This window comes from Macrobrachium rosenbergii, chromosome 50, assembly GCF_040412425.1.
Source record: "Macrobrachium rosenbergii isolate ZJJX-2024 chromosome 50, ASM4041242v1, whole genome shotgun sequence".
NCBI classification, from domain to species: domain Eukaryota; kingdom Metazoa; phylum Arthropoda; class Malacostraca; order Decapoda; family Palaemonidae; genus Macrobrachium; species Macrobrachium rosenbergii.
In genome coordinates this window covers 27,645,041-27,658,529 of record NC_089790.1, presented here as the reverse complement: position 1 = coordinate 27,658,529, position 13,489 = coordinate 27,645,041, and the positions used below count along the sequence as shown (strand labels likewise).

The window sequence follows — 13,489 nt, the reverse complement described above, 5'->3', positions numbered from 1 at the left end:
CTAGAGTTCGATGCAAGATATCCCTGGTGTTGTGCTCACCATTAATCTGTTGAGTAGGTCAAGGGCTTGACTGGCATGGGCAGGTGGCAGCAGGGAGAACTTGGAGATCAGTAACTTGAATCAGTTGTTGTATTAGATCCTCTCTTGTTGCAATGAGCCAGCATGCAATCCAGGGGAGGGTGGCAGCTCAGATCCTTGGTGGACATCATTTGTCTCAGATCCTGAGGATACGCTTCACTGTCTCAACTACAGATCTCACAATAGTAGAGTAACATAATAACCTAAAAGTGTCTCACTCCATTACCCCCTGCCAGCAATGCAAATTAGTCAGTCATCTGTTGAATGCCTACTCAACATCCAGAAATACTGTATATTGTATGATCGCTTCCTTGCTCATCTTAAATTACACCTCTTCTATCCAACTACTATTTTACAACTGATTTTGTGTAACCTACATAATTCCCAGTAAAGTAATGACTGCAAATCTGGAAAATTCTTTTCACCATACATGAATTCAAACAAGTGTAACACATCAAGAAGAAAGTAATAATCCCCTAAGCCATTTTAAGAATGAGTCACCAAACAGTTGCAGGTTGTCACTGAATTATGTACCATAGTTTACAGTGGCCAGACTCTTGTGGAGCTCACACAAAGGTTTTGCTCTTAAGAACAGGAACACAGAAAAGGGTTGAAACTGAAGATGTTGGACAGCTAAGTGAAAAGAATTAATATAAATTCAAACCTCAATTGGGTGCCCCAAAGCATCTGTTCTTTATACAATTGGCTTTACAGTACTTTTAATGTAATGCTACTCTTTAAATAATGACTATATATACTGAGAGTGATGAATAGTGGTAGTGTTAATTTCCAAGGCTACATTGTTTCATGTGAAATGGACAGTCACTTAAAATAGGTTGAAAGTGTTGTCATTCATGGATGGGTCTAGTGGACAATTTTGAAGACAGTTCAATATTGGATTCTTTTTAGAATGAAGAGCACCACAATCCAATGGTTTAACACAACTGATTCCTTTTTTTGCAGAACTGCTGTACAAGGTTTTGTACTGTACTGTGAAAAGTACATCAAGCAAGAACTGCATGATCACAACCAGCTGTGCTTTACAAAACAGTAAACTTAGGATACTGAAATATCAATCCTTCACAAATAACACTTTATTAATGATTTTCAAGCAAGTCATTGGACAAAAGCAAGCCCATCCTATCCAGAAGAACCATGAACTGTTCCTGATGTATAATAATGATCCATTTTTTCTCATTGGTGGACAAATATTTACAAAGGTAAGTAAAGATTGGTGTTTCAAAGTATCCTCTCTTGCCTTCTGTGACAAAAAAAATAGTATAGCCAAATCATCTCCATACATAAAATAGGATTCTAAAGAATAGACTACAATATTCAAAAGTATTTGTGTATTGCAGGTCTGTATTTTTTCTATTTTTATTTATATTTTTACCTCTTTGGTCAACAGAATACCTTAAATGTTTAATGTGCTGTGCCCGTATATAATAATAACTATAATACCATAAGGAGGTATAAATGAGGCTCAGCTTCCAGAGTAAAATAGAAAAAAAATGAAACTCAAAAAAAGTAAAAATGTGGAAGAAGAGACTGATTCATACACAGAATAAAATGAACGGGCTTATAATTGGCTTAACGACATTATGGTTTGCACCAGGCTTTCCTTTTTGAAACCACAAGTGCATAAATGAAGCCGAAAAGTAAACGCCATATACACTGCTGTGCAATGGGGTGATTTACTGATATGAGTTATTGGCTACTTTATACAAGTCAGAGACGTCAAAACCAGACACTTCAAAAGTGCAGGTTTAAACAATATTCAACATGTGTGGACTTTATTAAAGCCCAAGGGGAGGTTTCAATTTGGAAATTTGAAGACTGCAAAATTATTGTATACAGTATTTTGGAAACTTTAACCAATCCAAAATTAACATAACCTGACCAGCATTACGGTGATTATTTATAAAATTAAATTAATAGAGATTCTTCATAAAAAATTACCAGGGATCTAGTCATTTAACCTCTCCAAAAGACAATAATTATTACTAAGCAATATAGAAAAATGCTTTATAAATACATTACGGAATTTTTATATCAGTGGCTTAGTACAAATATAAAAAAAATTAAAAAATGTCATCAAAGTGCAACCACATTCAGTAAAGAAAGAGAATTATGGGGAGAAGTGTTACATTAGTAAACGGGAGAGAAAAGACTAAAGATTACAGTAACTTACAGATGAACATTCAGTAGTTTTGGAATTTCATGAACAGCAGGTTCACAAGTTGACCCAGTACAAACAGACATATCTGACAAAACTGAACAAAGGAAGATGTTTTGGGAGAAATTTGCTGATCCTGCAGAGTGAGCAAATGATCCAATTAGGTATCGTAACATAAGTAGAGCACTGCTAAAAAACAAAAGAGAGCTGTAAATATGTGTTGCTTGACTGAAAAATAGCTCATTAATTTGGTAATTTGGATTCAGAATGGGAAGCAACTTATAACAATATTAAATTTTCATTGAGAATGAATGGTTGTAGTATCACAAAAGAGGAAACTGAAAAAGAAAAGCAAACCCAGTTTACGAGCCTAAATGTGAGGCTAATGGGATCAAGGCCTCCTCCTGTGAAGAGGCTGCTGCCTTCTAACAGAACATGAAGGACATCAAAACTGTTGGGTGCTAGTGAAGATCATCCATTCTAAATGGTGTTAAAAAATTTATCAGAGACGGTGGTCCCAAATGAGGGACAAAACATTCTGTAAGGAAAGGACACAACATTTTTGAGGTATCTAGGTACACATTTTCATTTTGCTTCTACTGTAAATCCACAAAGGACCTCAGCACTTCAAATTTGACAATATTTATTGGTTTCCTATATGGGGTGGTTATTTTAGGATCGTAGCACCAACTTTATGATGCAAATAATAATTCAACAACAGCATTGTCCAGTTTGTAAAGTAGAAAAACATTTGGAATGGGAAAAAAATGGGCTTTTGCTAGGTATGATGTTGAGTAATTACAAATTGTTTTGTTCTCTGGTCAAGGGGTTATGGTTGCAGATTTGTTCATTGTATTAATCACAATGGACACCCAAATTTTGCAAAAATAAAAACCCAAAGGAATATACATTATCTTGAACAACAGTGCCAAATATATAAGCAAAACATCAAGTAACTAATATAAGATTTATGTAAATTATCCAAGACATAGGAAAGTAATGCCCAACTATGAAGCATTTACCGTTTAAGGAAAAGATTAACAAAGCAAGAGAACCGTAAAGCAATACATGTGTCAAGAATATATTTAAGATAAAAATTCATTGTTTACAATCAAGAAATGAGCAAAACTGACAAAGTTCCTATGAAAATATGAGGACCAAGACTTCTCTTAGCAAAGTTTGTTGATTTCACCTGTCTTGGGTCACTGTACGACTTACTGTTTGAATAGATTTTCACTATTGGATTTCTCTATTCTTCTCTCATCCTTATAATTCTTTCATAATTTTGCTTTGCTTTCCCATATTTGATAGGTAAATCTTATTCATACTTAATATTTCACTTACTTAGTTGACATCACTTTACCCTAGACTTCTGTATGTTGTTACAATTCTCAGCTCTTTAGTCTAATTAGTATTCCCTAATTTTCACACATTACCTTCTTTCTGTAACGAGTAATCTGCAATACGTTTGGGGTATATAATAAAGAACCCGAAGTTCAAGTGACTATACAAAAGCACAAGGAATTGAGTGCATATTTGCAGTTAGTACTCTCAAATCAACCTGGTTCTATAGTTATGGGAAGTAGTCTTGCTGAACCACACATTTGGGACTTGATCAATTTTTATGTTAAATGTACTTCGTGTGCTTACGAGATTACATAAAAAACAATGACCTTGGTATGGTTTTCAATTTCCATTCCCTTTACGGATAAATGTGTAACATGTGCCTTGTATGACAAAGTGTATGCAGTACTAGATTTTGGCAAAGTTCCCTTGTCCTCTGGCTGCATTGCTTTCCCTTTTAAACCATCCCTTTGGTTGCTTTCTGTCTATTTTTCCAATTTTTACCGTTTAAGGCTGAGGTCTGCAACCGCACCTAGACTGTGTGGACAACTTAATTTTTACTTCAAAAATTATTTTGTCCGTAAGACAACCTTACTTATGTTGTTCAAAATTTAATATTTATGAAACTATTTAAGTAAATTTAGAAGCGAGTATTGGTACCTGTCAGTTTTTAAGTAGCATGGTACAGTGTTTGTATGTATTCTTCATATTGAATGCTTCAAAAATTTCCATTTTTATTCTTTAGTCCTTGGATTTATAATGTTCGTTTTCATAAATCTTAATACATAGCATTCTTTTTTATTTTGTTCCCTCATTTCTAACAGTATTGGCTATAGATTTTGGTTTTTGCTAACCAATACTTGATGACAGTTTGTAGTAGTGCAAAAAGAATGGTTGAAACTGAAGACATTTGCAATGACTTGCCAATTCAAGAAGGTTCCATATATTAAACCATAGTTAGGTATTAACTGTCAACAGAAATATCAGTAACTTTTTATGTGCAAGAGCACAAGTGCTGCTATAATAAATCTTGACACTGACAAAAAGGGCAAAACTACCAACCTTGTGTCTTTAAGTTTTGGGTACATACAATTACTTCGAAAAGTTGCTTGTCATCTATTTGACAGTACAGTATTGCACATGCTGTCAAACAGATAATGCAATGGAAAAGGACAGGTTAGCAAGGCAGCAGCTCTCCTATCATGAATTCACACTGCTATTAAGAACACAAGGAAGACAGCCTTCTACTGCATCTGTCAATATCTTTACACAATCTTTATACATATCACGTCATAAGACACGCAGTTGAGATTTAAAAGAACAAAAAACTGACAGGGGAATATTCATAATTATTAATGTTATCCTTTATATCTTTCTTTACAACAGCAACTTTTCCAGTAAATATCACACTTAAGCAGGACTTCCTGTTTAACATTCAGAAGATGGGTAAAATGAACAAGTCTGCTAAAACCCCACTATTCAAATAAGACCAAGGCTTAAGCAACTCTAATTCTTCCATCACAAACGCTTAATAGGTACTGCTCTGATACCCTTAAAGAAGAAAAAATAAAAAACCCTAGTTACAATTGCTTTCATGACTACTGTATAAAATTCACCTGAGAAAATGCAATCATACTTGGCTGCCGTGCACACCAATAAGTGTTCCAATTTAATTAATTTCCTTCATAGATTTTGGGATGCAGGCAATAAATGCCATGACTTGACCTGACAAAGATTGAAACATAAATCAGTGTAAAAAATTATATTTAGATAAAAACCAATTTACTAATATGCTGAGCAGAGCTTAGTTTTCAGTAGAAATGTGTGGATGCTCTAATGGGAATAGGACTTCTACCACTATTTTTCACAGCTGCACAAATGTGCAATTAAAAACTTTCTTGGCATTTTGTGCTGAAAAAACTTGCATACTCATAGATGCGTATACCTTAACCTGGTCAACAAATGGGTAACACCACTACAAGATTGAACAGGATCAAGTTTCAATGAATGACAGTGACTGAATGCATCTGTACAGAAACAGAGAGAGTGTACTTCAAACAAAATGTAGTATCCAAGAAGGCTGAAATGGTGAAGAAATTTACTTACAAAAACAGTGATTTAATGATCAAGCACAGTACACATTACCAATTTTTACCTAATATTACTGCTGAATTTCAAATTTTTAAAAGATTCAGTATCAAATGTGAAAAGAGCATACAATCACTTTCTGACCCAATTTCTTCAGTGAATATACTACTATTAAGCCTTACTTTACATCAGCATGAACCCCCCAAAAAATGCTTAACAAAATTAATTACAATGGGATGAAATCTGAAACTGCTTTTTGGTGGTTCAAACCTATTCACAAATTTACAGATTCCCATTCACTTTCAATGTGGAAAGATACCCATAAAATAGAGTAGAAATAAAAAGGGAAACCATTGGAACTCTACGTCATGGATAACCTTGTCATCTTATAATCCCAATAATATTAAAGTAGCCCATCTATATAACATAAATTGAAAAAAAAGTTAATGTAATATGGAATGGCTGTAATTTACTTGTGATTACTTCCAAGATGACTATGACATGACTATCAACAGTCCCAAATTCAATATGTATGTTACTTACTTTTCACAATAACAACCTTGGAAAAGGTTACTTAAAAGTTATGCTGTAGCACTATCTGAGGTCACTGCAGAATCAAAGCTGCTCTTGTTTATAGTACTGGTGTAAACCCAACAGCCAAAGCAAATTGTAAATGCTCTTCAACACAGTCACTTGAAATTTTGTTTTCAATTACTGTACATGCTATAAAAATCCAACTTGGTGTTAAAACTTTTGAGAGCCTAACTATGCTCCACTACTATTCCATGTTTTACTGGAACAAACAAAATGGCAAGAAAAAAGTATATATCTGTGGGTAAAATCAAATGAGCCTATGCTAAGTACATCTTTGATAAATTCTACATAACTCTTGAGGTGTGAATGACATCGGATAAGAAAATACTGCAAGTAATAATGTATATACAAAAATTCAGCCTCCTGTCCACAGATGATAAATATGTATTTACTAATCACAGAAGAACAAGTCATACAATCATAAAAATTATAATTATTTGGAGCATTCACAGCTTTGATATTTTATTACAAATATGATACAATACCTAAGTTTAATCCTCACATACATTCTCAAAAGAAGGCAAATATCCTACCTAATAACTTGACACTACTTGACGCTGCGACCAACAAAAAATCCCCTTTAACTGGTAATTAATTACCTCTTGAAAATGACATGATCTTATCACAAGAAGTTAAGTATGTCATATGAAATTCATTCAATGGAATAATGAACACTAGTATGCCCCTTAAAATTATGCTTCTACACACCACTATTCCATCATATACCTCCCCCCTTCTTGTATCAGAAATGAACACTGACAGGTTTTATTTACACATTAAAAGCCTTTTTCACACAAAAAATTTAACGACAGTGGACAAAATAGGTTATGAATTGAGTTCCATTGCACCGAAGTCATGAAAGGTTTCCAAGGAGAAAACTACAAAAAAAGAAATAAATAAACAGAAGTTTCCCCATGATTACACAAACCCCAAGTTCTATATTAATCCAGTATGCTTCATCTTACACTTCTTTACACCTTAGCAAGATTTTAAAAATAAAAAGAATAAAGCTCCGACCAACTTGCACATTTCAAATAAAAAGAAAATAACTGAGAGTTTAATGCAATTATAAATATTTATGTAAAAAGCCAACACTCAAAGATTAAATTGGGAGGAAATAAAATGTAATCATTGGTTCCAAACATTTCCTTTGAATCCATCCCCTGAGTGCAGTGTAGAAAGATGGTACTGGTAAAGCATTGAAAGCCTGTGCTATCATCATCATATCCTTGCCTCCCCAAAGAGCACAGTGAACAATGATAAAAGTCTGCAGTGATATCATTAATTATGATGGAGTCATCTGTCAAGACACCACTAGGCTGAGGAGAAGTAGGAGGAGGAGTCTGTTAAGAGTGCCTCTGGATGAGAAAACCAGCATAGGAGCCATCTACTAGGATCTTATGCAGGTGTCCTATTATAAGGCTTCATTTTCTCCTTTACATAGCACTATTAATCCTCATCAACTCTACGCACAGCATTGTCGGGCTGCACCTCGATCATTCCTCCTGTCAGGGCGAACTACACTTTCTGGATTTTCCTAAAATGAAAAAAAAATATATATATATAAATTACTTCAATAAAAGGGATTACTGGCTTTTCTTCAGAAGCAAACTGTTATTAGGTAACTTATATAAGAAAAAATTATTTCACAACATTCCTTCACATTAAATAATATTTATATACCCAACTCTAAAATAGTTGTCATATGAGGCCAAAACCATTTGATAAACATTGTTAACATTTTTAGAATGTATTCTTAGAATACATTCTGAGGATATACCTGTCAATAAACAACATACCAAATACACCTGTCGATGAACACTGGATTCAAAATAACTACAAAGGGATTCAGAGCCGATGAACCAGTTTTTGGCAACACCTTATCAAAGCATCGGATAAAGGTGAAAGTTGGCAAGTGTATATTTTATAACCCTACCTAATTTTTGCAAGTATTATTTAGTACCCAAGTTCAATAGTTTTGATATTTATAGAGTAAAATGAAGACGCCAATGACGGAATAAAGAAAATCACAGACAAGGATCCTAAAACAATTCGTGGTGTAAACATAGTGACGTCATGAGGCTCAGCCCATCCACCAGGTAGGCGGTGAAAGGATATGCTTACACAGTCTAGGCTTCAACAAATTCGATAAATGGCCAGCAGGGTAGGGAACTGTCCCCTTGGTTGCAAGACTGCATTTGTGCTACGGCTTGCCACTTTGTATACAAGCGAGAAGACCCATGGCAAGATTTACTATAGCGTGAATAGGTAATTATTTCTTTGGTGGGTAATAGTTACTTAGCCACACCAGAAGTGTGGGCAGAAGCTGTTAGACAATTGAGGGAAATGAGGTATCATTGATTTTCATTTGAATTCTACTTCTAGTGACTGCTCCTGACTTGCTACAAATAGAAGGCTATAGTGTTGAAAGCTGAGGTAAACAAAATGGATTCTTTTTGTATTCCCACCCTGAATAAATGTAGATCTAACAAAAGAGCTTTAGACTGGTTTATTATATGGATGAATTACATAAACTGAATTATTTGTAAAGTAGAGACAATACAAATATCAAGAAAATGTAACAATTCCAAGTTAACACCCTAGTCCCAACAACTCCTCTGGAAGTTGTGATGAAGCCTCCACAAAATAATAATAATGATGATGATGATGATAATAATAATAATAATAATAATAATAATAATAATAATAATAATAAAATGATTGAGAATGATAATGCAATCAAGGGGACGATGACAAATCCTGCTCGCCATCATTGATATCACTGATACCTACGATGGGTATTAATATCAATTAGTGAATATGTCATCAGGAAGTGGGCAGAGCCACAGTGAAGAGACGTTTTCCCCATACGTACGTAAACTCCTCTTCACTGTGGGTAGAGCCTCATGATGTCATAGGTTAATGTCACTACTGTGTTCAAATTTTGATGGCTCTGGTATAGGAAACACACTTTTACTCTGATAAGTACCAGAACTATTGAACTTAGCTACTAAATAATACTTGCAAAAAAGTACACTTGCCAACATTCACCTTTATCCCATGCTTTGATAAAAAGGTGTTTCCGAAAAACCATGTTTCATCAGCTCTGAATCCCTTAGTAGGTATAAAGCACCCTGTGCTGCACAACTTTAAGGCAACCAAACCATCAAAGGTGGTTTACATACCCAAGGCCTATAATAATCATGTCAGCCAATACATATAATATACAGTGGGTCGCCGCTAGATTGCACATCAGCAATTGCAGCTTCAGTTAATTGCGGGTTTTCCTGCGGAAATTATCTCCAAATATATAGCGGAAAATTCACTAATTCGCAAATTTTTTTCGCAGAGCAATATTCAATAATTACTGCATTTTCATGACTAAATAAACTTATAAAAAAATAAACTAATTTTCAAATATCAATAATAATGTAAACGGCAAAATACCAATATCTCTCTCTCTAGCAAAATATCAATAAAATTTTATTTCACTTACAGAATCCATTTGTAATTGTTTTTACTGTAGGTGCGTGTTGCCATATTTTTTCTTTCTCTGATTTACTGAACCATGCTTCATTAAAAGATCAGTTGACTCTATGATTATCACACATACTACTATATATAACAGTACACAAGAGAATATTTTATCATTGTTGATGTTTCATCTCTGATCACCGTAAAAATACTTACAATCCGATTTTCATATGTAAGTAACACAAGGTTATACTGTACTCTCTCTCTCTCTCTCTCTCTCTCTCTCTCTCTCTCTTTTACAGGTAGGTGCCATGTAACATCTGTCTGCATTTATGTTGGTGGTCCCAGAAGTTTATACTTAACATAAAAAAAATCCTGAACGGCTAACATGTTCCCTACCAGCAACAATAGAATTTAAATTAAAAGAGTTCACTTCTTAATTGAAAACAAGATATAAAAGACCCATTAAGAGAATTTTTTTTTTTGCTTTTAATACTCACTTTTTTACATATGAACAAATTATGAAGCACTGCTCTTAGCTTATGATAGCTCCTGTTATCTTCAGTGTCTCCATATCTTATAATTTCAGTCCAGTAACTTCCTGTTTATGTATCTTCTAGCCCTTGATCTCATTCACAGCCTACTATATGTAGCACATACCTCATCATCCTCTCGATTAATTTGCTTTGTTTGCCAGTTTGACCTCTTGACATAACTTTTGTAACTACTGCTATTTGTTGGTGGTGTTATCTTCACTGCTAAATGTTTTGTTTCCTGCTATTTTGAGTACTAGGTAAATAAGTGTACCTTTGATTATCCTCCATTTTTTGGAGTCATTACTGTCATATATTAATTTGCTCTGAAATTCATCCAATGGATTTATCGCAATATTGTATTGCCACTACATTTTTTGTATCTCGCATGTTTATGCCTCTTATGCGCTCAACTTTGTGCACATGAAGATTTCTCTCAGTCTCCCCAACTTAAGAAAGGTCACAGTCCAAGTATATAGGAAAAGCACTCACAAACTCACAATTTTGTCATACTACACAAAAACACGAAGAATCATATCCTAGTCAGTTTATCTTTGCGAGCTTTAAGAAAATGCAATCCTAAACGCAGAGGAAGATATTAAACACAAAAGTCAGTTCCGTGGAACTCACATACCCAGATGATAGTATCAAGAAAGAGAGAGGATTTTCTGTTAGCATGGGAAACAGAAATGGAATGAAAAGAGGAAAGCTATAATAAAACTACCTATGATATAGGGGTAAAAAGGCACCACCAGCACACTGCAAAATGATAAATTTCACCTTTCATTTTAAGCAAAGTTACGAAGAACATATACATTAACAAAGCGAAGATAATAAACAGATAAGGCCCTGGGGGTTTCTTAACTTGGTGGGAGACTGGAATAAATCTCCTCTGACTAATAAGAAATGCATATGAGCAGTAACCATACAAGACAGAAGTAGTGTACTAACTGTTTCACAACTGGGATAAAAATCATGGGATAAATTTCTAATAGACCAAATTAGTACACAAAAGAAATAATAACATGCAATCAAAAAGATACTTACACTACTCACAATAGCAAGAAATAAAACATTCAACAGGCTAGGTAACAGCAGCATCAAGAGCCAGATCCATTATATCAGGTCAAAAGGTCAAATTGGGCATCACATTCCTAGGACTATGAGACGAGGATTATCGATTATTATTAACACCTCCGAGTCAAAATGCTGATGGCCTGAAGGGTTTGTCTTTAATCAAATTTAGGTTTTGGTCTAATACAGTAAGTTGTAATTCTTTAAAAATCTGATTACTGGATTGGAAAATTACAGATTCTAGCAATACAGAGTCCCCCTGGTTATCAGCAGGGGTTCCATTCTGAGGGTGTGATGATAACCAAAAATCGCCGCTAACTGAAAATCAACGATTTTCGGGGATTATCCGGGCCGAAAAGTACCAATTTTCGGTTATTGGCGCCAATACCCAATTATCAGAGTGATGAGTGGAAATCGGCATTTTCAGCGCCAAAAATTGCTGATTTTCAGCACTAAATCGCCATTAACCGAGCCTCCTGTTAACCAGGGACTGCCTGTATCTGCTTTACTGAATTACTGCCAAACCATATCAGCTCTGTGCACACAAGGATTGGGTTATATGGGATATTCATCAAATATCAACTAGGGGTGACGACAAATTCGTCCTTCAGTGTGGCATTCTTTCTAGTACAAAGAATTCCATATTTCAACCATGGATTTCATATGCTTTAATTTGTTGTATCAGGTTCATTATTCCTTAAGCTCTGACTGGGATGGTAACATTCAAAATGGTCTTAGGCAACAAGAGATCTAATGTAGCCTAAACATGAAGAAGCCCTAAGAAATTTTACATATGTGAAGGAACCATAATACAGGGTGGTCGATTTGCGAATACCTACCTTTATAAGTATTCTGTTTTAAAATGACACCTTAGTGAATATCATAGCATGAAGAGTAACTTTAGTGTAAAAGTAAAAAATTGCTTATCACAGCTCTGGCTTTGGAAGAGATGGGGCCAGCAAAGGCTTAGTGAGTGAAAAGGTTAACAGAAGTATATGTACGACAATGGGCTGGCAAGTAAAGGGTTAAATAAAAAAAAATTCTGGCCTTAAACTAAGCGTTAGAATGCACTTATTTACGAAGATACTAAACCAGACCTGCAGCATGAAGAGGAAGAAACAATGACTAAATGGAGTAACATACATGAAATATCTAAAAAATTTTCAATAAACAAGAGGTCTGAATCTCCATGAGAAACTAGCAATCTGAAAGTAATGCTACGGCAGTACATGTCCCCTGTTGGCAAATGACCAACTACTATCTGTAAGAATAATACAAATGATGAATAGTTGGCGACTACTTTTGTGTTCTTGCAAAGGTAAACGACAACTGTAAACTTCTCTTAGCAAGATGCTGGTGAAATATAAATGTCCCAGATAGTGACTATTTCTAGTTTGGTTATGGTCAAGGTCACAAAGTCACTAACCTTTATGTCCAAAGAAAGACTTCAGTATTGAAGTATCATTATTAGAAGTCTATCAGTTCTAAAATTACTGTCAGCATTAAAGTTACCTACAATATCTATTAACTTCACCTGTTTTGCAAGATCTTGTATTCTAACATAGAAGGAAATTCACATGCACAATGATGGACACACAAAAACAGCCACTCTACCTTCACGGACATCTACCACTATCTTCAAGTATATTTATGCATGATGTGTACCTTTGTAAGAAGCCCATCAAACATACCTTGAATCCTGCAGAGGACTTCTTGTAACAAGGTATTTGTGATAAAACAAACTGAAGGACAGACCATGAGACAGACAGAAAGACAGAGGGAAAACTATAGTCCTCCGATTCTGATGGTAGGGAACTAATAAAAACTATGGATAAAATGTAAACTGCCACAACCTAATCACAGTCATTAGATTAAATTACAAGAGAGCACTTACCTGTGGGTCTCTTCCTGGTGTCTTGTTCAGTATAGCTTCAGCAAGTTCTAAGAAAGCTTGTTCAATGTTAATGTTGGCCTTTGCAGAAGTTTCCAAAAATCGAATACCATGTTCTCTAGCAATCTGAAAAAAAAATAAATACGTAAATTAAATCATTTACACACAAATGTTCACCATATAGTCTTACACAGCTATATTATAAATATAAAAATATCCTTCATATAAATTCCAGGA

At 34.6% G+C, this 13,489-nt stretch overlaps 1 protein-coding gene across 1 annotated transcript in view; it reads right to left on the bottom strand.

The window, feature by feature from the left end:
- Positions 1 to 1,157: 1,157 nt before the first annotated feature.
- Rab10 (RAS oncogene family member Rab10) overlaps positions 1,158 to 13,489 on the bottom strand; it is a 40,959-nt gene continuing 28,627 nt past the window's right edge. Inside the window, exons 5-6 of the mRNA XM_067094346.1 lie at positions 13,256 to 13,378; positions 1,158 to 7,817 (exon numbers count right to left, since the gene is read on the bottom strand). Of these exons, the coding sequence (XP_066950447.1) occupies positions 7,746 to 7,817; positions 13,256 to 13,378 (195 nt within the window). The 3' untranslated portion in view covers positions 1,158 to 7,745. The remainder of the gene's footprint in view (positions 7,818 to 13,255; positions 13,379 to 13,489) is intronic.